The sequence below is a fragment of the Uranotaenia lowii genome, chromosome 3, assembly GCF_029784155.1.
Source record: "Uranotaenia lowii strain MFRU-FL chromosome 3, ASM2978415v1, whole genome shotgun sequence".
NCBI lineage: Eukaryota > Metazoa > Arthropoda > Insecta > Diptera > Culicidae > Uranotaenia > Uranotaenia lowii.
The window spans coordinates 100,636,496-100,660,816 of NC_073693.1; the positions used below are offsets into that span (position 1 = coordinate 100,636,496).

General features: G+C 37.9%; 4 protein-coding genes and 2 long non-coding RNA genes across 7 annotated transcripts; 3 read left to right on the top strand and 3 right to left on the bottom strand.

The window, feature by feature from the left end:
• Positions 1-8,152: 8,152 nt before the first annotated feature.
• On the bottom strand, positions 8,153-9,158 carry LOC129756024 (uncharacterized). Its single transcript, XR_008739373.1, has 3 exons — positions 8,751-9,158; positions 8,420-8,689; positions 8,153-8,350 (listed from the first exon to the last, which is right to left on the bottom strand). It is a non-coding gene; the product is annotated as an uncharacterized LOC129756024 (long non-coding RNA).
• An 81-nt stretch (positions 9,159-9,239) lies between these two features.
• Positions 9,240-10,116, top strand: LOC129756023 (uncharacterized). Its single transcript, XR_008739372.1, has 3 exons — positions 9,240-9,689; positions 9,770-9,926; positions 9,992-10,116. It is a non-coding gene; the product is annotated as an uncharacterized LOC129756023 (long non-coding RNA).
• A 1,114-nt stretch (positions 10,117-11,230) lies between these two features.
• Positions 11,231-12,335, top strand: LOC129756022 (ragulator complex protein LAMTOR4 homolog). Of its 2 annotated transcripts, none has more exons than XM_055752774.1 (3): positions 11,231-11,387; positions 11,485-12,041; positions 12,104-12,335. In XM_055752774.1, the coding sequence occupies exons 2-3, from the start codon at positions 11,893-11,895 to the stop codon at positions 12,279-12,281; spliced, it is 327 nt and encodes a 108-aa protein (XP_055608749.1). In that variant the 5' UTR covers positions 11,231-11,387; positions 11,485-11,892; the 3' UTR covers positions 12,282-12,335. The 2 variants fall into 2 exon arrangements, with proteins under 2 accessions (XP_055608749.1, XP_055608751.1); XM_055752776.1 differs by having other exon boundaries at positions 11,574-12,041.
• On the bottom strand, positions 12,336-13,471 carry LOC129756020 (39S ribosomal protein L46, mitochondrial). Its single transcript, XM_055752771.1, has 3 exons — positions 13,192-13,471; positions 13,021-13,117; positions 12,336-12,902 (listed from the first exon to the last, which is right to left on the bottom strand). Exons 1-3 carry the CDS (start codon positions 13,393-13,395, stop codon positions 12,379-12,381), a joined length of 825 nt encoding a protein of 274 aa, XP_055608746.1. The 5' UTR covers positions 13,396-13,471; the 3' UTR covers positions 12,336-12,378.
• A 1,672-nt stretch (positions 13,472-15,143) lies between these two features.
• Positions 15,144-17,675, top strand: LOC129756019 (exocyst complex component 7). The gene is made up of 5 exons (XM_055752770.1): positions 15,144-15,291; positions 15,346-15,511; positions 15,583-16,171; positions 16,231-17,454; positions 17,520-17,675. Exons 1-5 carry the CDS (start codon positions 15,244-15,246, stop codon positions 17,620-17,622), a joined length of 2,130 nt encoding a protein of 709 aa, XP_055608745.1. The 5' UTR covers positions 15,144-15,243; the 3' UTR covers positions 17,623-17,675.
• On the bottom strand, positions 15,371-21,987 carry LOC129756018 (zinc finger protein 761-like). The gene is made up of 3 exons (XM_055752769.1): positions 21,183-21,987; positions 20,934-21,129; positions 15,371-20,876 (listed from the first exon to the last, which is right to left on the bottom strand). Exons 2-3 carry the CDS (start codon positions 21,099-21,101, stop codon positions 18,258-18,260), a joined length of 2,787 nt encoding a protein of 928 aa, XP_055608744.1. The 5' UTR covers positions 21,102-21,129; positions 21,183-21,987; the 3' UTR covers positions 15,371-18,257.
• Between the last annotated feature and the right edge of the window lie 2,334 nt (positions 21,988-24,321).

Sequence of the window (24,321 nt, forward strand, 5' to 3'; positions counted from 1 at the left end):
ATTTCGCTTGTTAAATTTATTTAATCAATTCTTGGAGAACAACATTGTTCCCCAAGAGTGGAGACAAGTGAAAGTCATCGCTATCCAAAAGCCCGGAAAACCAGCATCCGATGCGAATTCGTACCGTCCTATAGCGATGTTGTCTTGTATACGCAAGTTGATGGAGAAAATGATTTTGTTTCGTTTGGATAAATGGGTAGAAGCAAATGGTCTCCTTTCAGATACTCAATTTGGGTTTCGAAGGGGCAAAGGGACAAACGATTGTCTTGCTTTGCTGTCTTCAGAGATACAAATGGCGTACGCAAAACGTGAGCAAATGGCTTCGGTGTTTCTAGACATAAAGGGAGCTTTTGATGCAGTCTCAATAGAGGTTTTGTCAGACAAGTTGCACTCCCGGGGTCTGCCTCCTCTATTGAACAACATCTTATACAGCTTGCTTTGTGAGAAACATCTGAACTTTGCTCACGGAGATATTGCAATTAGAAGAACCTCCTACATGGGTCTCCCGCAGGGTTCATGTTTAAGCCCACTTTTGTACAACTTTTACGTAAGTGACATCGACAGTTGTCTCTCTGAAGGCTGCACTTTAAGACAGCTTGCAGATGATGGCGTAGTATCTGTAACAGGTAATACTGAGTCACATCTGCACAGACCTTTACAAGATACTTTAAACAGATTGTCATCCTGGGCTTTGGGGCTTGGAATCGAGTTCTCTCCAGAGAAAACGGAGTTGGTGGTTTTCTGTAAAAAGCATAGACCAGCTCAACCACAGCTCCAACTTCTTGGCAGGACGATCACTCAATCGAGGTGTTTTAAGTATCTTGGGGTTTGGTTTGATTCCAAATGTACCTGGAGAGCACACATTGAGTATCTGAAAGGAAAATGCCAACAGAGAATCAATTTTCTCCGATCAATCACTGGCACCTGGTGGGGAGCCCATCCAGAAGATCTTTTAAAATTGTATCGAACAACTATCCTCTCAGTTATGGAATATGGTAGCTTCTGTTTCCAGTCGGCTGCCAAAACTCACCTCATAAAACTCGAGCGTATCCAATACCGTTGTCTTCGCATCGCTTTGGGCTGTATGCCCTCAACGCACAACATGAGTCTTGAAGTTTTGGCAGGAATACTCCCTTTGAAAGATCGATTCAATCTACTATCACTTCGGTTCCTCATCAGGTGTGAGGTCATGAACCCATTGGTGATCGTTAATTTTGAAAGGTTACTTGAGCAAAATTTTCATACAAGATTTATGTCTATATACCATGTCCTCATGTCAATGCAGGTAAACCCTTCTTCGTATTCTCCTGCTCGTGTTTGTAGCCCAGACTACGATAATTCTTCTGTTCAGTTTGATTTGTCTATGCAGCAGGAAATTCGTGGAATCCCGGATCCGCATCGTCCACTTCTGATTCCAAGAATTTTCGAAGCTAAATATAGACACGTCGATGCTGATAAAATGTACTTTACTGATGGATCACTTATAGAGGAATCAACAGGATTTGGAGTGTTCAACGAAATATCTAGCGCCTCTTACAGCCTCGAGTCACCATGCTCTGTGTATATAGCAGAGTTAGCAGCAATTCATTGGGCTTTGGACAGTATCGCTTCAAGGCCAGTCGGGCACTACTTTATTGTAACGGATAGTCTGAGTTCTGTTCAAGCAATTCACTCAATAAAACCGGGAAAGCACTCGCCATACTTCTTCGAGAAGATACGGGATAGTTTGAGTGCTTTATCAAAACGTCGCTTTACCATCACCTTTGTTTGGGTTCCCTCCCATTGTTCGATAGAGGGTAATGAGAAGGCAGACTCTCTGGCAAAGGTGGGGGCGATGGAAGGTGACACGTATCAGCGTGAAATCGCCTTCAACGAATTTTACTTTTCAGTTCGAAGAAACTCTCTTGTCAACTGGCAACGCAAATGGGACGAGGATGAGGATGGTCGGTGGCTGCACTCGATTATCCCAAGGGTAAGCCTTAAACCATGGTTTAATAGATTGGACCTGAGTCGGGATTTTATTCGTATATTTTCCCGTCTCATGTCCAATCATTGTTCCTTAGACGCGGTACTCTATCGTTTTGATATTGCTGGCAGCAATTTGTGTAGTTGCGGCCAAGGTTACCACGACATCGAGCATATTGTTTGGTCGTGCGAGGTCCATCTTGTCGCTAGAACGAATTTCATAGACTCCCTTCGGGCCCGAGGAAAACCACCCTATGTTCCAGTGAGAGATGTGCTGGCAGTGATAGACTTGGACTACATGTTCGAAATATATCTTTTCCTTAAAGCTATTGATCTTCGTCTATAATTCTTTTTATTTTCATATTTCCCTATCTATTTTCTTTTCTTTAAAAAAAAAGTGAACTAGAAGTAAGCAAACTATTGTAAAAAAAAACAAAAAGAGTTTGGCTCCTTAAAGCCTAAGGTATGAGCCGTTTCAAATAAAGAATTAACAAAAAAAAAAAAAAACCGAACGCTTGGTAGGTAATACACGGAAAATTAAGAAAAAAGGTAAAATTTACCTTTTTGCGAGGTGATTTTTTTCCACCCCTCTTTCGAGGTGAATTTTACCTTTTTTTCATTCACCTAGCAAAAAGGTAAATTTTACCTTTTTCAATTCACCGAGCAAAATAGTAAATAACACCATTTTCCCTTTCACTGATAAAAAAGGTAAATGCTAGTTGGTTTGGTTGGTTTCTTCAATAAAAATGAAAACAAAATTCATTCAAAAATCAATATTTATTTGAAAAAAATAAGGACTATTCATTATATTATTGAGATAAGTCCTTTTTTCGCCAGGCTCGTGGCAATTCGGCTTCGCGTTCTTCCACGCCATAATGGTCACTAATCCAGTCATGTCCGGCTTTTCCGGAATGATATGACATGGAGATGACACCTACACCTCGAAGCTGGGCCGATCTGAAACAAAAGCAAAGTATTATTACGAGAACCAGCAAAACTAAATGATATCTAAGAAAACACTTACCATTCTGTTCCGATGTTCTCATATTGGCACGAAACAAAACTTCCCTTCTGAACGACAAAACAGCTTAACCTTAAAAAACGGATTCGGCAAATAGTTACTTTTGTTTGAGATGATTGTACCGTTTTGTTTAGCTCAATCCAGGTCAATGTCACCTCACCACGAGGTAAATTTTACTTTAATTAGATTTACCTTTTTTCTAGGTGAATTATACTTTTTATTGAGCTCAATTCAGGTGAACTTCACCTCGCTACTAGGTAAGATTTACCTTTTTTGGATTCATTTTTTTTTCTCGGTGAATTAGCTTAGCTTAGCTTGATTGACTACTCACATCCACCCTAAATCATTGAACTCGAAACGCAACCTGAGAAATGTTCAAGACTAATATTTTTAATAAGCTAAACAAACTTGGTTGAAGTTTTTTTTTTGTTTTTTCAATTATGGGAATCTTTTTAAAACATACACATTTCGAATTCCATGATCGCAGGCGTGGCTCAGTAGAATGAATTCCACATCGCCAAAGGTTGCTACTCCGTGATTGACCGAGGCCATCAATTTTGCCCAGAGGTCAAAAGAATGGTGTCTGGGATTGACAGCACATTCACAATTAACAAAATTGATGCTCTCTCTTTAAACATCAATAACGGCGCCGGCCACGTCCTAGTAGTCAAAAGATAGATTTTGAAAAAGAGAGAAAGGGATAAAAGAACAATTTTATGCTTTAGGACCGAGGTCACCTCTGCATCCTAGCAAATAATTATTTTTGGAGGATGGGTGAAGGGATATGATCAGGAGACACTTTTGACTAGTGTAAAGATCCGGCAAAACAATTGAAATTAACTTACGTACCTATACATTTTCAAAAGAATTAAACAAACCGTTATTAAACTTTTAATGATTCTTTTATTATTTGCAATCTTATTTACACAAACGGAATAGTTGATTTTTTGTATAGTTTAATAAATCAGAAATATAATAACAGAAGGAATTTTACTTTTTATTATACAACTCATTGTGTTTTATTATCTTATAAGACTAACCAAAACGCATAGGACTTAAAAAAAAAGTTTACATTTCCAATAGGATGTTTCAATTTATAGTCTTCAATTTTTACTTTAAACCGACACTCCACTACTATTATAGATTGGCATAACGAATTTGAAAAAGACTTAAATCAGGCAGTGATTTTTACTTCCACAATGATTGCCAACATTTAGAATCATATGATTAATGATTAATGTACTTATTGAAAATCGTTGAAAGTTTTTTTTCGTTATGGTTTGATGATAAAAAGAACCCTCGTGAAATCGATGGGTTTTAATTATACGAATGAATCGTTGCTTGTAACAAACTTGAATTTTACTTTTCACTTCTCTCGCTATTTTTCAATAAAACTATTATGAAGCTCCAATGTTATGCACCATCAAGGTTATTATTAATTTTTTTGTCCAGCTGCTGTGAAAAGGTCCAAATTTAACCATCATTCTTTGAGAGTCTAAATTAAATTGATGTTTATCTGTTCTTCTTAAGAACTGTTCTTCTTAAGATTTTCTAAAGATTTTAGTTAATTTTTTAACAAAGTTATTTCACATGATAATCTGAATTTTGGTAACAATTCTTTCATTTCATTCTTTAAAATATTTTATGTTACTCGAAAACGTGTTTGATGTTAACTTATTTCCATAACTTCATGATACGTTGGATTTAACATGTTCTAGGATTAATAATATTACAACCAATCTGTACAGTCAATACTTGTTGGTAAATGTATACGTAGATCCAAAGCATGGTGTAATGTTAAATTTTAATTAAGGGTTTCAAAAAAGGCAAATTTTTACGGAAAGATCCATAGTATAATTATGAATCATTATTGTACGTGGAATTGAGAAAGTCTCAATTTTGTTAATTTCATGTTTTAAATCCTTATTATTTTGCCCTGAATACATTTTTGAAGTTACGAAACTTGCTACAGATTGTGCGAATTTATTTTTAGGTAAAATTAAAACAGTGACTACTTTTATGAATACGTTCTGGCGATTGTAGGGCAAATGGGAATGGGATTTTTAACAGAGACACACACACACACACACACACACACACACACACACACACACACACACACACACACACACACACACACACACACACAAGCGCGCGCGCGCGCGCGGACGCACGTAACCCCTGATTTGTCTAATGGATTAAGAATCGATCACTAGCTCAAAATTATAAATTTGTGGAAACTGGTAGACTCCTCTAATAAACATGAAAATTTCAATAGAAATCACTGCTTTAGGCAGAGTTGAAACAGGTAAATAAGTTGATACTTAGCTTCGATCAATTTTCCGTTCAGACCATCCCGGATCCTGAATAATCTTGAGCTACTTCCTACTTGAATACCGGTAAACATTTGTTTTTGCCTTTGTATTGATCTGCATCCGATCTGGGGCAGGAAGTTTTCTTTCTCGACTCGACCCACATTTTCCAGAATATGGTTTTTAGTGGTAATTTGCCAAAACATTTTCTTCACATTTATAATCACTTGATTTGATTTGGTTACTTTTTACCACTTCAACAAAAAACATTTTTTTCATGGAGCGAAAATTTTTGACGTCCTTTTCAGTCAACGCCTACTTGAAACTCCTCATTTTTTTTTCTCGGTGAATTGTACCTTTTTTCCAACCTCGATTCAGGTAAATTTTACCTCGCTGTGAGGTAAGTTTCACCTCGAAGAGGTAGAAGTTACGTTTTTGGCTCTCACGAGCGTTCACCTGCTATCTCGGTAAATTTTACCTTTTTATTATTTTCCCTGATATAAATGCCAAACCGAAAAACTTTTTACAGTTTGTTCGGCAAATGCAGAGTGCCTCCAGCTACGGGTGGATGCATATTGAGGAAAAGTAGGCAAGGGGTACCAAAAGTTTCTCATTGGTGGGGGATGGAGACGGAGCGCTTTTTGACAGCCAATTGTTCGCCTACCATGCCTACGATTACGATTGCCAACATTTTTTTTTAAGTTCAGGGACATGAGAAATAAAAATCAGGATTCATGGTCAAACGGAAATTTCGGTCGAAGTGAAGACCTTTTTTGGTCATCTATCCACGGAAAATAATAAAAAGGTAAAATTTACCGAGACAGCAAAGGTGAATGCTCGCAAAAGCCAAAAAGGTAACTTCTACCTATTCGAGGTGAAACTCACCTCACAGCGAGGTAAAATATACCTGAAACGAAGAATGAAAAAAGGTACAATTCACCGAGAAAAAAATGTGAATCCAAAAAAGGTAAATTTCACCTCGTAGCGAGGTGAAGTTCACCTGAATTGAGCTGAATGAAAAAGTACACTCAGGAAAATTCTTATTATAATTTTCATAAGATGCATCTTATGAACCGCTTTTTAGAGTATAAAATAATGTTTCATAAGAGTCTTATGAAATTCTTTCAATTTTCATACGATGTTCTTATGAAAAATAGAAGAAACGGCATTGTGAAAAAATGATGAACACATTCATTCATAGCATCAGTTTTTTTTCATCATCTAACAGTACGAAGCAATCGCCAGTTCATAGTTATTATAGTTTTCCTTCAATTTTAAATGTTATTGTTATCTCCGGAATGGTAAGTTCGATTTGATGTTTTTGGTATGAACGTTTAATATATTAGTAAACTATAATACATTATTTGTTTACTTTTCAGCAAGCTGATCGGCAAAAATGAAAGGTCGAAGATTAAGATGCGGCGAAAAAACACTTTGATGGAGCCGTCTGTTGATGCGCTGCTGATGGTGACCATGAAGGATTTAATTTTAAACAAATTTGACAAACAATAAAGTGAATGTTTTCAGCATGAAATAACTAGAATTTTTCTTATTAGAAAGTGATTTACTGTTTCCATAAGAATCTCTTATGAAAAGCAACAACCTCTCATTGAAGTAGGCGTTCATCTTCAGAATAGAAAAGTGGTGTTATAGAGTTCCATTCTCTGGCCAAAATAAACTAAAACGAAGAAGAAGAAGAAGAAGAAGATCTTCAGAATTCATTCGCGTCATAAGACAATCTTATGAATTTCAATGATTTCTCTTATGGCGCCACTTCATAAGAGAATCTTATGGCATACATAATAGTATTTTTCTGAGTGTATAATTCACCTAGAAAGAAAGGTAAATCCAAATAAGGTAAAACTTACCTCGTAGCGAGGTGAAGTTGACCTGGATTGAGCTCAACAAAACGGTACAAATCATCTCGAAAAAAGTAACTATTTGACGAATCCGTTTATTGAGGTTAAGCTGTTTTGCCGTTGAGGAACAAGTTCTGCTTCGTGCACAATATGTGAAAATCGGAACAAAATGGTAAGTGTTTTCTTAGATTTCATTTAGTTGTGCTGGTTCTCTTCATAATACTTTGCTTTTGTTTCAGATCGGCCCACAGAGCTTCGTGTTGTTTTCCCGTCAGCCTTCAGATATTATTCCGGACAAGCCGGACCTGACAAGCTTGGCGAACAAAGGACTTGCCTCAACAATTTTTAAAGAACACGGTGATATATTTCAAAAATAAATATTAGGTAACTCCCTATTTATTTCAAATAAATACCAATTTTTTCATGAATTGTGTATTTTTTAAATTAATTATTATTGAAGAAACCAATCAAACAAACAAGCATTTACCTTTTAAATCAGTGAATGGGAAAACGGTATTATTTACTATTTTGCTAGGTGAATGAGAAAATGGTAAAATCTACCTTGAAAAAAGGTAAAATTTACCTTTTTGCTAGGTGAATGAAAAAAAGGTAAAATTTACCTCGAAAGAGGGGTGGAAAAAATTCACCTCGCAAAAAGGTAAATTTTACCTTTTTTTTATTTTCCGTGTCCATATTTTGACCTCTATACACTGAACGAAATCGGGCTATAAGGTTTATTGGGAATTTTAGTGTTTTTGCACTAAAGGAAAATCCAATACTTTTTACTAATAGACGATCGAAATAAGGTTGATTAATTTTATAGGAAATTTTAATGAATTTTGAAGTGCCCCAAGATAATATAATTTATTATTAAAAGAAGTAAAATGAATAGTACATAGATTCAATAAAATATGTCGTAGTTCAATTTGTTCTTAAATTTTATGTTTTTTTTTCACTAGAGCGTAAACAAAAAAAAACATCATTGAGATTATTTATTAAACATTTATTGTTACTGGATTTATCCCGTCTAAAACAGTACATCCATCTCTGGCCTCTGAACGTCAAAGAAAAATTTCCGTTGAAATCAATTGTACCATGTAGATTGGAGCATTTTCCGGATTCGGTTCTTATTTTCAGCCGTTCTATTGATGAGGATTTCCCCGCCAACTCGTACTCTGTTTTTATGTGATCATCTGAAATCAAAATTAATTATAAAATCACCACTCGTTGAAGATGTATGCATGTTTATATTCTAAACTTACCGATCTAAGACTTTCCGTAAACGCGGTACAAGTCTGGAAGTTCATTCAAAGAACCAAATCTCGCCAGGAGTTGATTTTCTCTGTGGTTGAATGAAGGAACACTGGTATCAAACTATGTACATACTGAATTTGTAGCTTAATTATTCTCCTTGCTGTTGATGTACGATGAACCTTTTGAGCATTCGCCTGATCAAAGTCTTGCGCCCACAAGTTACTCTGAGCAGAGGTCAAATTTCAATTTACAATGCTTCCGTTTGAATCAGATGAAAGCTGAAAAAAGAAATCAATAAAAAAGATATTTTTATATGATTTAGAATTTATGTTTACTTACATGCTCAAAACATTCTGGAGTGTATTTTTTTATCCGTTGTTGTTCGATTCTTCGCTGCCAAAAGATTTTTTGATTTCGCACCAACCAGATGTATAAACTAATGGGCTCAAAAACACATAACCGTTTTATTTTTCTGCATTTTATGTTTACCGGCAGCTATAGGCTTACTTCCTCCAAGTCTGAACAAGTACCGAAAACTAAACGAACAAAGCTACTGGATTTTCCTATACATTTAAAAAAATGCTACTAGTATATAAGATTCATTGGAATTTCTAGTATCTTTTACTGGATACTGTCGGATATCGACGAACTGGTAGAAAGTATTGGATTTCGTGATATCTTGTATAGAATTTATCATTAGTATTTATCAGACAACGAAATCATAACAATTATTGAAATGAGCCTATACATTTTATAGCCCAATTTGGTTCAGTGTACACGGAAAAAAATTACATGGGTTTTTCAAATACAGAGTCATGATAATTTTACTATATCCATCATTTAGTATTTTCGACCATGATTTAGTATTTTCTACCAAAAATCTGGGCGATAATACTACGACATAGTATTTTTACTATGCGAACTTTGACAGCTCATAGTAATTACCTCGTGTCAAAATTACCATGCGCATGATATTGTGATATTACACAATTCATGTTCTTGAAATTACTATGCCCATAGTAATGTTGAAACATCGTCATTCGTGTTGTCGAAAATACTATGCTCAATATAAATTCATAGTATTTTTACCAATGTGCATCGTTTGAGTGTTTGTTTTTTTTCTGGTCAGTCGGTCGCGATTTCGGAACGCGGACCAAAATGTTGGGCGGGTACTTCGCTGAGGTGAATGCGGCTGTTTCGGCTAATCAGGTGACCAGCCCACTGGGAGTGAAAAATAGAATCAGCACTTTTGTCGGGTCGGAAAACGCAGTCTCTCAGGTGAGTAAAATTGTGTTTTTTTTTACTTATAAACATACTCCGCTCCGTTTTTCCGATCTTTCTTTTGATTTAATTTGAAGCTGTTGCATCCCGAAATCCCCCGGTCGTGAGAACCTCCCTCCTGACCAGCCACTGAAAATTGACGGGGGAATTGAAGTTTCCAGAAGATTTTCCTTGCGCCTTTCTGAATCGTTGGCCTCAAGATGACTATGCCAACACATCCAAATCGATTCCAGCGTAAGTAGAAAAATTATCAAATTTGATCTGCTCATTAATTGTTTTTTTGTTTATTACTTTTTTAGGGCATACAATAAATTATCAAAGTAGAAGCAAACTATTGTATCGTGCTTCAATTATAAAGTGAAGTGTTGTGATAATTGTTTGGAAAAATAAAAATGTAAATCGTATCAAAATAAATTATTTCTGGACCTAGAAAAAACCAAAAAGAGTGTTAATTCTATCCTACTTCATTCTAGTTATACCATGGTGCATAGTAATTTTGTTATCATATCAAGCAACATGTACTCATTTATATCATAACATATCATAGTTTTATCATGAAACGTATCAATTTTACTATGCACAATGAAAAACAAACCCATGATTGCATTTACAATTTTACCATGAACGTAGTTGAAATTACTATGCGCAGCCAAAATCAACACAAAGTAAAATTACTATGCGCATGGTAATATCAAGAAGAAAACATTATTGACTCAAAAATATGGTTGCGTGTTGTTCGTTTAAACCACGGATTTAGTAATTTTACTACACAGTAAACGAAAATTACCGAGTTCGGTAATTTTTTTACCGAAATCCTAACATGTGGAGTTCGTTAAACTGTTCGGTAATTTTTTCGGTAAAAAATAAACGAACATCGGTAAATGGAGAATCGATTTACCGATGTTCGTTTATTTTTTACCGAAAAAATTACCGAACAGTTTAACGAACTCCACATGTTAGGATTTCGGTGAAAAAATTACCGAACTCGGTAATTTTCGTTTACTGTGTATGCTTTTTTTTTGTGTGTACTAACGTCTTAAATGGTACACGAAAAATAATAAAATGGTATAATTTAACGAGATTAAAGGATAAATGTTCGTGAAATCAAAGAAGGCCTCGTCGGGAGGCAAACTTGCTTCACAATAACACAAGTTTACCTGAATCGAGCAGACAAAAAAAGTAGAATTCACCTAAAAAAAAGTAAATCCAAAAAAGGTAAAGCTCACCTCGTATATAGCAAGGAAGTTTAGCTGAATTAAGCAGAAAAGGATGGATATAATTTACCGAGAAAAAGGATAAATCCAAAAAAGGTACTTTCCAGCGAGGTGAACTTGACCTGAAATGAGCTTAACAAATCTGTACAATTCAACTAGAAAAATGTAACTATTTTCTGAAACCGTTTGTTGAGGTTGAGCTGTTATTTCATTCAGGAACAAGTTTTGCATTCGTGCTTTGCTAATATAAACTCATAAACGAGTACCTAGTCGCATTACTTAAAAAAATGAATATACTCGAATACTCAACACACAACTTTAAGAGTGCAAACTGTGAAAAAAGTTTATCATTCTTGTTTTGATTCCAATATTGATAATCTTATAAGATTATCTTCATGTATAGAGGTTTTTGAAAATTTTCCTTTAAATAGTGCAATTTATTATAAAAAACATCTTATCATAATTCCGTGATCTAACTGAGGTACCTATATGTGACGCTTCTGTTTAGTTTTTAAAATGATAAGGTCATCATGATTAATGTTTTTAATTTATATGGGTATAAAAATCGATTTGTCTAGACAGAAGCATATCCTGATAAGGAACTCTATGCCTTCAGCCTGATATTTCGAAAGTTATACTTATGTTCCTTGATCTCATTCACCCTCAGCTAACTGCGTCTTCCATTCGAAATCACCAGCTGGAAGGCAAAGGTCCTGAATCTCAACCATCGTGAGTGTTGACGGTTCCGTTTGATGAGCCATTCACTGAAACGCTGGATTCTGCTTGCGGTTCGATTATTTACGCACTTTTTCATTTGACAATTCAACCGGATCGGACAGTTCAGTTTGGAGAGTGCCACTGGTCGACAACAGAGTACCTACAACAGCGTACCCAATCAGCAGCAGCCAACAGCCTTAGCGCAGGTTCTGTGCTGTGAAAACAAAAGCAACGTAATCGAAACTAGGGCTCCTGAACACATCGTTACCATGTTGGACCTCGATAGTAGACCTGTTGCCGATCAGATCGGATACTTGGTCATGTCCGAGGATGGCGCCGTTCTGTCTTCCGGTGGGGAGATGGAAAACGACGAACGGAGCGCTAAGATCATTAGCGAACTGCTGACGCTTACGGATAGGTACTAACCATGATAAGTCTAAGAATGCTATCTATTCTCTTAATCTTTGATCTTATTTCCAGCGCCGATCCAGCCGTGTTTCAGAAGCGTTCGTTTAAGAAGATTTCCATCGTTTTCGAGGAGCATAGCTACACCATTTGCCTTTCGAACAAGAGGGTTTACGTCGTCAAACGGCGAAACGGACCCAACTCATCTGGTACCATGATGGATACCGACGGTATACGGAATGTCATCGCCTAATCGTTCTTTATCGTTTCGCAATAAACTTGTCCTAAGGAATTCACTAGTTTATAATCTTTTTTTACAGCTTTATTATTCCATTACGACAACCAAAGCTCTAAAGCAAAAACTGAGAAACACTATGAAAGTATGGTTCCTTCAATGTTTTCTGCATTTCCGTTTCATTCAACCATTGGAATTTTAGTTTTTTATCTGCCTTCACATTCGCACTTCCCGCTCCAAGCACGCACCGGAAGAAAAATATCTTCGCTCCAATGCTTTCCTGTCGACCGGCAGCAGGATATTTGTACTTGTAGAAACCGACCGGAGCATTGCCGTAGAAGGTGACTGTGAGCGAATCGCCTACTACTTCCTTCAGGACCCGTTCGGCCGTTTGTCGCAGCGATTCACCTGGGGAATGAATTCCCTGAGGCAACAGGTAGTGGCTTTTGTCACCCAACTTTTGTTCCGTTAGCAGAAAAAGTGTCTCCTCCAGTTTTCGATTTAGCGATGTGAGATCATTCTTCTGGTCGGCTGCCGTCAGTCGAGGAGCTGGCTGAAACTTGCTCAACTCCTCATTGTAAGCGTCTTCGAGATCCTGGGCCGTCTGCTTGAGAGCCTCCGAATCCAAATCAATTTTACCTAAAATTGAATGGACATACTGAGAAAAAACTTCTGGCCAGCTTTAACACGTGCTTTTGGTTTTTCGTACAAGAAGGTGGCTTGAATATCTTTCATAATTTTCAAAGTTGCGACTTACCAGCTTTCAGAAGTTCGACCTGTTTCTTCTCCATTTCTTTACGCAGCTCATGGTTTGATTTGTGACTGTTCTCAAACTCTATCTGATCCAGCATTCCCTAAAAAAATAATCATATAGGTAGATTATCTTCTGCTAAATTAAAAAAAATATTGTTATTGAAAAAAATCTTGCTTTGAATTTTGCCTCCAATGGTTCCATGGATTTTGTGATAATCGGTAGTCTTTCCACGAGCACCCCAGCGAATAGGTCCCATTTTTCCCGGCTTGTTCCTGTGGACGTTGCCTTCCGTTGACCAGCTGCTGGGGTTGTAGATGCTTGCCTCAGAAAAACAGTTCGACCGGTGGTCAGAATAATACGCGGAACTAGGAAATTCATGCCGTTTGAGCTGAAATCAGTATTGACTGAACTGACAGGAATGTTACGCAAAGCCAATTTGACTTCATGCAGCAGGATTTTTTTTATTTTTATCGCCTTTTCCTATTCTCATCCAATATGAAAAGAGATGCGAGAAGGATTCGAGTAGTCGGACACAGTGAATTAATAAGCGTGTTCAACAGGCAATTGAAATCGGTTTCAATCGATTTCGATTGGTAAATTGTTGTTCACTCAGCCAATGTTGTGATCGAAACGAATCCAATTGACGTTCAATGAAGCCAATCGAAATCGATCGAAACCAATCGAAAACAATCAAGCTCAGAGGCAGGATTCGTTTCTATCGATTTCTATTACACTAACACACATGCAGTTGTTTGCTGTCAAAAACAGCTGGTTTGTTTTGTTTTTAATTTCTGTCGTGCAGTGCAAGTTACAGTGGAGTCAACCGGTGCAACGTCGGTGGTGCTGTGTCAGTGGTGTTGTGCCAGTGGTTCTGTGCCGGGGTGGTGGTGCAGTGCTAACAGTCTGGTGTCAGTCAAATCAGTTGCTGCAGGGAGTCCATGTTGATGTGGTCCGTCTTGGGTGGTGCGGTGGTGGTAGCATCCGTCGGTGCGGTGTTCGTGTTTCTGCGTTGCTCTCATCAGTCGGTGTGCTTGCTGCAGCAACTTCTTCTTCTTCTTGCTGCAGCAACTGATCAAAAAGTGTGGTGAAAGTGTTTGTCAAATATAGTAAGATGCCAAATAAATTTTAAATTAATACCCTGAATTTTATTCCTTAATATCATGATGACATTTAATATTATGTTTGTATGTGGGATAGATGCTCGAGACCATTTCCCTGGAAATTTTATCATTAATTTCCAATTTTTAAAAAGGTGTTTCTGGCAAAAAATAGGCCTGAACATATGTTGGTTGTTTACCAAATCCGGATAAGCAACAACAAAACTCGATTTGTTCTGTTCGCACATCGGTCGGACTTTATCGCGGTAGACATACTGACCCTTGCTTTAAAATCGTTTAGCGATTTCGGTACGTGTACCCAACATAGAAACTCATTCCTTGATGCTATGCCCCTAGGTATCTTCCAAGTTTTCCGCCATTCCTTCAGCAGCTTTCTCAGCCGCTTGGCTATAGGTGAACATAATCCTCATCGTCATTCTTTTCATAGAAAAGTTCCCGATCGTCTAGATGAATTCCGGTTGCGCGGTCACGACGTCGCATCTCAGCCTCAGCGTTTGCTGTCCGCAAAATTTGTGGACGAATGCTTGAAGCGCACAGCCGAATAAAAAATGAAAACAAACTAAGCGCATTAGTATTAGTGTCTGGCTGTTCATTCAGCAGCCTGATAGAAATCGATCGAAGTCAATTGGGAAAACAGCTGATCAACTGTCAATCCATTTCAATTGATTTCGATTGAGTTATGTTGAACAGACCTAATGATACTCAACCTAAGGAAATTAGAAACCATGCGTTCAAAAAAAGCGATGAATACTCATTGGTAGTTCAATGAATATAAAATTCCTTATCGTTTGGAACTGCTAGATCTTCTGGACTCAAAGATTGCCAATAAGAAAGCAGAGACCAATGAAACGTTACCAGATTCAGGATTATTTCTTCGGTAACGTACTTTTTCCGTGATTCAAAGAGTCTTTTTTCTGTGGAAGAAGATTTGTTTTCGAAATGATAAAAAATACTCAGAAATTTACCTAAAAACAATAAGGGCAACTGTAAGCTCCGTAAAAACTTATTGCGTTTCGCGTGTATTCATCTGAAAATCAACAATAATAGTACATTTTTTGTAATTTTCCCAAATAAACATTCCAATTATCCGATAAAAAACTGCTGCGAAATGAGTAATTTAGAGAATACACTGCAGATTGAAACAAAATTAGAAAAGGTATGGTCAAGAATAAAAACCATGTATCAAAACTAATTAAATCGATTTTTACAGGAAATCACAAATCAAGCCCTGCTGAAGGATCGAGTGGAGAAATATTCGGAGCTGACTCAGTCGATGTCCAAAATTCTGAATTCGTTCGAGCAACGTTTAGGAAAGCTTGAGCAAACCATTCTACCCGTTTACAATGTAACCAAGAATCTACAAAAGCAACAGCAAAGTAAGAAACTATCTTGCATATTGAATTTATGCAAAGTTCAAACACCAAATAACGGTACATTTTTGTTTCAGACCTGGATTCAACTCTGAACTGTATGGAGCAGGTTCTGTCCCATTATGATGCCTCTCAGGATGTGTGCAACTTGATCCACCAAGGCCCGTCCGAAGGTAACGTCAGTGGCTTTCTAGACGGGCTCAACAAACTTAAAAAAGCTAAAGACTATTTCCTGAACAACAACCCGCAGAGCGTGGAGCTGGAAAATGTGACCAGTCTGTTCAATAATGGTTGCGAAACGCTCAATAATCATTTGAAATCGCTGCTTAAAAAGCACAGCACCCCCATGCGGCCGGTGGATCTGTTGGATCTGATTTATATCGAGGAAGATTCGTCCAACGAAGATTGTCCGTCGATTAAGCAACTGCCCACCACGACTCGGGAAGAGTTGAACGTGATTTCCAAGTGGCTGGACAACAACCTGCGACGGGAGTACGTTCAAATTTACGGGGATGAACGTTCGGAGGTGATCACGAGGTCGTTACAGAACCTTAAAGACCACCAGAAAAGTGGAAGCTGGGGCAACGAGCCGCTTAAGTCGCGCTACTACGGTAGACCTTCGGATGCCGGCGTGAAGAAGTCGACCTCGGCCCGGTTACAACAAATGTGAGTTCGATTTTGTTCTTGGATGTTCCTGACGATAACGTATTTTTTTTTTATTTCAGCTTCGAACGCAAAGCCAACAAAATGCTAATGAAAGCCTCGCAACTGGGGCAATCTACAGGGCTAGCAATGCGCAAAAATTCTTCCTTTGGAGATATTTTGGCTGCCGAAGAGTACGGCAACGAGAACAATGACCAAGAGCTGGAAAAGTATTTGGTGCTACTGCTGGGATTACAGAAGCTGCTGGTCTGGGAGCGTCAGCTTTTAAACGATATAATTCCGTCTTCGCGGCACAATGAAGTTTTTTCGCGACTATCGCAACCTTCGATTGAGATGGTTGTGCGGGATGCTGAGGCTATTACCGGAAGGGTGTTGAGAAGCATTGGTCGAAAGGAATGGTCAGCTGCTTTAGGAATATTTTCCGCATTGAAACATGTCCAGATATTACAACCGGACATCGATAAGATTTGTGACACGGCGCAAAGGCAACAGCTGGGTAGTGTGCTCAGTAAACTTCAGCAGACCGGATCCAAAGCACTGGAACAGTTCATAGACTCGGTCAAAAATGATGGAGGTGGTGGAATGGTTAGCATGAGCTCCAGTACAATAAGCTATGGGGGAGGATCAAGCGTTCCTAAAGACGCCACTGTTTACGAACTTACTTCAAATACTATTTGGTTTTTGGAACAACTTCAAGAGCACTGCGATACCATCGGTTCCATACTTCAAACTGATTCAGTCTATACCAATGACTTGGACAGAATTGCTTCACACAAAACTGTATCGGTAGAGCAGAAGAACAAGGCATTGCTTGGAATATACGTGCGGAAGGTCTTGGCCGAACTCAACTACACGATCGCAACCAAGTCTGAACAATACGGAGATTTGGCCACAAAACAGCTTTTCAAACTCAACAACACCCACTACATCCTTAAATCGTTGCAACGTTCAAACCTGATCGACATAGTCTCATTAACCGAACACGATTGTGAGAAGCGCTATCAGAAAATGATTCAAGATTTGAAAAAAGCTTATCTCAGCTCCTGGTCTAAATTAATATCCAGCATTGCACCCCTGGAAGATGCCCCTCGAACGGGACCAGGTGGCCGGGTCAAAGATAAAGAACGAGCCTTGATCAAGGAGCGGTTTTCTTCGTTCAACAAGGAACTGGACGATGCAGTTCGAACTCAGCGAGCTATTTCCGTACCGGATGTTTTGCTCAGGGAGGGTATAAAGCGGGACAACGCTGAGCACATTGTGCCTCAATACAATTCGTTCTTTGAAATGTAAGTTGCACCATGTTTCGTTGGATTTAATTTATGAAATACTGATTTATACTTGTGTTTTTCAGATATTCCGAAGTTCAATTCAGTAAAAATCCAGAGAAGTATGTTAAATATCGCCCCACTGATGTTACAGCAATGTTGAACAGCTTTTTCGATGATACTATTTAAAAAAATGTATAGCAATATATATTTTAATTATATGTTAACCTCTTATCAAACAATAAAAGCTTCAATGTTAAATTTGTGGTTTTAAGTTAGCTTTGCGTCCCAACTGTAAAAACAAGCGAGTGGATTTAGTGACCCCATAATGAAAATCTTGTCTCAAACCCTGGAATATAAGACAATAGTGCATGGGCGATCTGAAATCAAAATAGTGCAGCCGTTGCCGTTTAGTTCCCGAAACATTAATTTATTGCATTTTTCCCCGAAACATTGCGGTCATTCTTTCCAAGCATAAGTGAAACATAAATGGACTCACCTTTGCACCAATCGATTCGCGTAGCCGATGTAATTTGAATGCTCGAACGCACTGTTTAGATTAATTAAACGCACCCACGGCGAAGGCTTCGGATAGGTTTCTACGGGGAAATCGGAATGAAACACAAATTACTCCGCAATCAAACATCAAACGAAAGGCAAGCAACGTGGAAGTCTGCGGTAGTGAATTTGAAAATTTTACGAAAAAATAAACTGAAATTTACAGTGAAGGCCTTTTCTATAACACCATAGTAACGCTCAAACAGTGCTGCCAGACATTGTTTGATATCACGAAGCTTTTTATTTGAATTTTCCAACAAAAATCTCTAAACTTTAGCCACGTCTTGCTGCTTGGTTGGCAGCCCCGGATGTATTCGCTCGATGTGCCGCTTCCGGTTTTTTGACACATTGAACCGTTGATCGCAGTAGAAGCAGGCAAATGCCATCGCCCCGGAGTGTACCAGTCGGTGATTCTTGAAGCTGCTTTGGCACAGAAAAGTCTTCGGACATAGCTCACACTGGAATGGTCTCTCGCCCGTGTGTCTACGCATATGCTTCCGGTAGCCGTCATGGGTTTTGAACCGGGCCTCGCATAAGTCGCAGGGATAGGGACGTTCCCCAGTATGCACCCGCCGATGCCTATCCAGATTGGTTCGAGTGGAGAATGCCTTCTGGCAGAACTCGCAACTGAAGCGGAAATCCCGCGAATGTTTGTTGGTCACGTGCAACTTCAGATAGGTTTTGGTTTTAAAGATGGCTCCGCATTCGTCACAGATGTAGCTTTCCATGTGGGTTCTGATATGCGCATCCAACGAACCCGGAAGGCGGTAGCGAGCCTTACAAATGTTACACTCATACTTCAACTCTAGTTTTGCCAGGTCTTCTTTCGAACGTCGGTTATAGCGGCGAGATATGGGGGCTGTTTTGTGGTCAATAATATGCGCTTGAAGATGCTCTGCAGAAATGAATTGCCTTTCGCATTGATTGCAAGACGAGAGGGTGACCTTTTCAACAGTTATCTGATAAAAATCCTTGTCATCATCGGTAGGTGTTTCCATGTGTTGTAACATGTGGTAATCGAGATCCCTCTGCCGTATATACTTTTTATCACAATGATTGCATTCTAAAAGCAGCTGACTGTGTCGTGCTTTAAAATGGGCCATCAGTTTCGGGTGACTTTCTACCGTACTCTCGCAGATGTTGCACTGTTTAGGAAAATGTGTAGCTTGTCGATGATCGTTCAAAAGTCTTTTCCCTTCGAATTTCTTATCACATTCATCACATTCATAGCTGTTGGACGCCATTTGGTGGACACTCCGGGCATGGGTACGCATTCTTGTAACACTCACGAACTTTGATTCGCAAAATGTACACTTAACAGTTGGATTGTTGTGAATTTCAACGTGCCTAGTCATATTGAGCTTTATAGCCATTACTATCCCGCAATGCTTGCAAGTATATCGATGGCGCTCCTCCAGGTGGTCAGCGTATGTCTGGTTCTCCAGCGTCTGGAGACAATCACTTATAGGACAAACAGTAGGCCCTCGAGAAGGCCGTTGTCCTGATGGCTTCCTTTCTAATGCTTCCTGCTGATTATTTTCATCCAAAGTTTCAGCTTCAGCAGAATGTTCATTAGCAATATGAAGACTAAGAGCCGTTTCACTATCGAAAACGCCTTCACATTTATAGCAGATACTAGATTTCGAATGAGTTTTGATGTGCGCCTCTAAAGAAGCTTGAATTCGGTAACGAGCGTCGCATTGATCGCACTGAAATTTGAGTTCCAATTTTTCTAGGTCTTCTTTCGAACGTTTTGTGTATTTCCGTTGTGGAACTCCACGAATGTGCTCCGATAGGTGAGACTCGAGATGTTTATCAGATATGAATTGTTTTTCGCATTGATCACAGGATGAAAGATTAACTTTTCGAAGGGTTACCAAAAAGTACTTTTTTGTATCATCTGTGGGATTATCCATATGATGTAACAAATGATAATCGAGGTCCTGCTGTCTGATGTATTTTTTGTCACAGTGACTACATTCTAACAGCATCTCACTGTGATAGTATTTAAAATGCGTTTGTAATTTTGGATGACTCTCGACTTTTGTCTTACAAATGTCACATTCTTTTGGAAAGTGAGCACTTTGCCGATGTTTGTTTAAAAGTGTTCGACTGCCCAATTTTTTATCACAGTCCTCGCACTTGTAGGTATCTGCTGCCATACGATGGGCCATCCTCGCATGAGTTCGCATTCTAGGGACACTGACGAACATTGCATCGCAATACGTGCACTTTACTGATAGATCATTATGCAGTTCAACATGTCTCGTGATGTTGAGTTTTGAGGCCAAGATAAGGCCACATCGTTTGCAAACATGGCGATGAAACTCTTCTAAGTGTTCACCGTATGTCAGATCTCCTAACGCTTCTCGACAGTCAGTGAATGGACAAACGGGAGGACCCCGCATGGGCCTTTGTCTTCTTAATTTTCTACATTGTTTGGTTGTTGCATTTGCACCGTTTTTAGTTTGACTGTTGTCCTCCGAGTGATAACTGAACATTTCATGATCTTCTTGATCGCCCAGAGACCCATCACGATTAGAAAAGTCTTCTAGTTTGGTGTCGATTTCCGTGTCTGAACATTGTTCGGATTTGACTTCATTGATGAGAATGTCAATTTTCTGGTCATCTGAACCGAATCCAATTTCAAGTAGAACTTGATCATTATTAAGTTCTACGGAGCTTATAATTCCAAGCCGTTGCAAATGCATCAACAATCGTTTGTTTTGCAACGTACTCTCCAACACATTCCGACAACCGGATTCACTGGTCGCTCTAACAGCTTCCACAAACTTCAATATTTCAACACATTGATTTCGAAACCAGTATGCATCCTCTAGTTTGGAACAACAAGTGGAGCAGAAGTAGTTTATTGGTAATTGGGCCTAGAAGTTTAGACATAAATTGATTTGAATAAAACGAATTTTAAATGACAACCCTACTTGCAATACCTTAACACACGGAGATACCAGGTCGTTGTGTATTTCTTGATAGTTTTGTCCATCAGATCCTGGAATCAGCTGCTCAGCGGATATTGTTGTCGTCGAATCGACGGGATCGTCTGTAAGCACTTTCAGACATATTCCACAGCGTTCATGAATGTCGAACATGTTGTCGTAAATATTTAATAGATCAAGCCTATTGAAAATTGAAGTTTAAATTTGTGTTTAGGTACTGAAATAAATACTTACTTTTTCGATAGCACATTACAATGGTAAAAGTGACTAAATTTTTTTTGAATTCCTGCTATGCATGTACTTTTATTTATTTTTTATCGTTCTTCACGCGTCAAAGCTTTACACGCAGAACATAAATAACCCAAAATTGAGAACGCCACCACACCAAAACGAAGTTCAGTCGGCTTTCTTGATTTTGGGGTGTCCAAAATAAAGTTCATAGCTTGAACTTGATGCCCCAAAAACGTAATTTTTGTTTGTTGGTGATTTTATATGGTGTTGTTGTTTGCGACTGAAAACGGTGAGAAAATTTTAATTCATGTCATCAATCCGGAATTAATCAAGTTAATTTATTTCAGTATTGTCTTTTAGTTTCACAGCTGTAGCTAGCTGTAATGCTGATGCTACTTTTGCCAAAAATGAATAAACCGGAAACCGATGCGGTGTTATTGGGTCTTCCGGGCAAGCCCAACAACAGGCAGCAGCTGATAACTCTCAAGGGTGTCCGGTTGTTCGGACCGGCAGGATGGTGTTGTTCACCCGGGCAAAAGCAGTTTTTCCATTAATGAATGACCAAAGAATAACCAAAAGCCATGAAGCTATAGAGCAAATTATAAAAGGAATCGTTCGAGTTTAACACTTAGGTACTTTTCCGGAACCGACGGTTCTATCCCACCTAAGATCAGCAGTTTTACAGAAAACGAAACATCTTTCTGATCCGGGAAGCTGAAAATGATAATATCTAAATTTGATCATTTCAATCGTAATTGTAATTTTTAATTTTGTGGCGATAAATTGCAGAATTCAATAAAAATTCGTTCAATATTTTTTCTTATTTTCGTTATCTTTTTCCCTTTATTCTTCCAGTAAAAATATATCGTTTTTCCTCCAAATGGGCATTCTCGATTTTGGGGTGTGAGAATAGGGCTTCATTCTCAAGTTTGGGAAAACCCACCCAAACTTATTTTCTTCGGGAGCCAGTTTCATCCGATTTTGCGGCATTACAACTTTGTTTTGGGTTGTAGCGGCTTAGAGTGTACGCATAGACAAACGCCAAACGAAAACATGTTGGAGAATATCGGGTTGTATGGATAGCTTTATTTTGAAATTACCTGTTTTTTATTTAAATTTACTTTAATGCTGAACTAGAGCCGTTTCAAATAAAATAATCTTTTAAAAAAATCAATGCTGAACTTTTTAAACATTAAAAGTTAGATTATGCGATGTTTTTACTTCAATATGTTGAACTTTCAATAAAAATGAATACTAGAGTTTGTTATAATTATGTTGTATGAACCATTATAAACAAAATTGAGTTATTTTCTCAAAACCAAAACTCGCCTCTGCCTAGAGAACCCGAATTGACCCTGTTTTCTCCTAACCAGAGGTGCCGGGCGGTTTTGTCAAAAATCAAGGCACCGCGAAGAAAAAAAAAATCATGATTTTTCAGGGCACTAGATTCATGCATGGAAATTATGCACCTCTGCTTATACCATATTTGTTTATGCCGAGTGTTGCACTGGTGCACCACTAGATGCTGTCAAACTGATAGTTTATTCGGACAGTGTTGCACTGGTTTTGACCTGGTGTTGCACTGCCATCTGGCGATAGTGCCCCGAAAATATTGTAAGTGTTGCGAGAGAGCGTGTGAGTGAGTGAGGTAACAATACACTGGCGACGATTTGTGTTTGTTTTTATCGGGTACGGTGGAACACTGAACGAGGGGAGAAAACAAATACAGTATTAGATTGCATAAATAAAGGCGAAATACTAAGGTACTGTAACGCCTAAATTTATGCAATAAAGTTAGCAGCTTCCTGGCTAGAATTAAGTTCAGATAATATAACAGTTTAGAACGCAGACACAGAAAAGAATTTAGATTTCGGGTCGATTTTCAAAATCAGTATTCAGAATTCAGAATCAGAATTTCGCAAAAGAATTCAGAATCAGAATGGAAGTAAAGAAGAGGTAAGAAGTTTTCTACACTGCAAAAAATCCACACTTAAGATGTATATTTCCCCACACATACGTCTTCAAAATTGTTCTACGCTTATATTCTATATGATTCATATGATTATCATATGTCACACATAAAATTTGTATGTATGTATGTATGTATAATCCATCCAACGACCCCCTGAGCTGACAGGTATGTTATGCAAAAGAGCCAATATTAATTCATTTGATTAAAATTGTTCAATCGCGGGTGCTGGTGGTGTTAGCTCTATTGAAATTCCAGTAACCCATTTCAGAATGGCAGCTGCACATCCCGAGGCTACTTTCATTGCCAATAAGCCCCGCCCAATCATAGCCGCATGACCAAATGGGTCATGTAATTATGATTAGTCTTCCCATCTTTTATTGTTGACTTATCCAGGAACTTCGTAAATATAATTGCCAAATTATACAAACTTAGCACCCTAATACGTCCAATAAAAGATGGACATGTATTTAGTTTATGATTTCAATTATTATTACTGTTATGGTATAAATGAAGATTAATAATATTGGTGAAAAAAGAAATAAAAAGATTTTGGCACACATCACTCATATAACTGATAATACAAAAACGTTTCCTATAATATGATACACCGGGTCAGCTAGCAATGTAGTAATAAAGTCTGTGTTTTGTTGTGAAATGTTCGAATATATTGATTAAAAATAGATAAATAAAATATTTATTTGATTATATAAAGTCTTTCATTTTATATTTGATAAAGTCAGTAATAAAATTATTCAAAATATACAATTGAAGACATAGAAAGCAGTAACAGTTGTCTGGTATGATCTGCAAATTATGTTTGATATTTGAGATAGATGAAAGCTAAGATTCATTATGGTAATATTTTATTATAAACCATGACAATGAACCTATAGAGTTTGGATATTTTTAAATAACAGGAATGCATCTGGTATATAGGTCAAGTCGATGTTTTAAAAAAAAGGATGAAATTAAATGATTAACAGTGATATCTGATAAAGTTACTTAAAAATATAATTTTTTTTGGTGATGATCAAAATAATTCTTTTAAACATTCTGTTGCGATGAAGTTGATTTGTAAAGTCAGCAAAAAGTGAAAACATAGTAAAGATTTCTATAAATAAAGTGTTAACATTAGAAACATTGCAAAAAAAAAACACAAAAACAAAATAG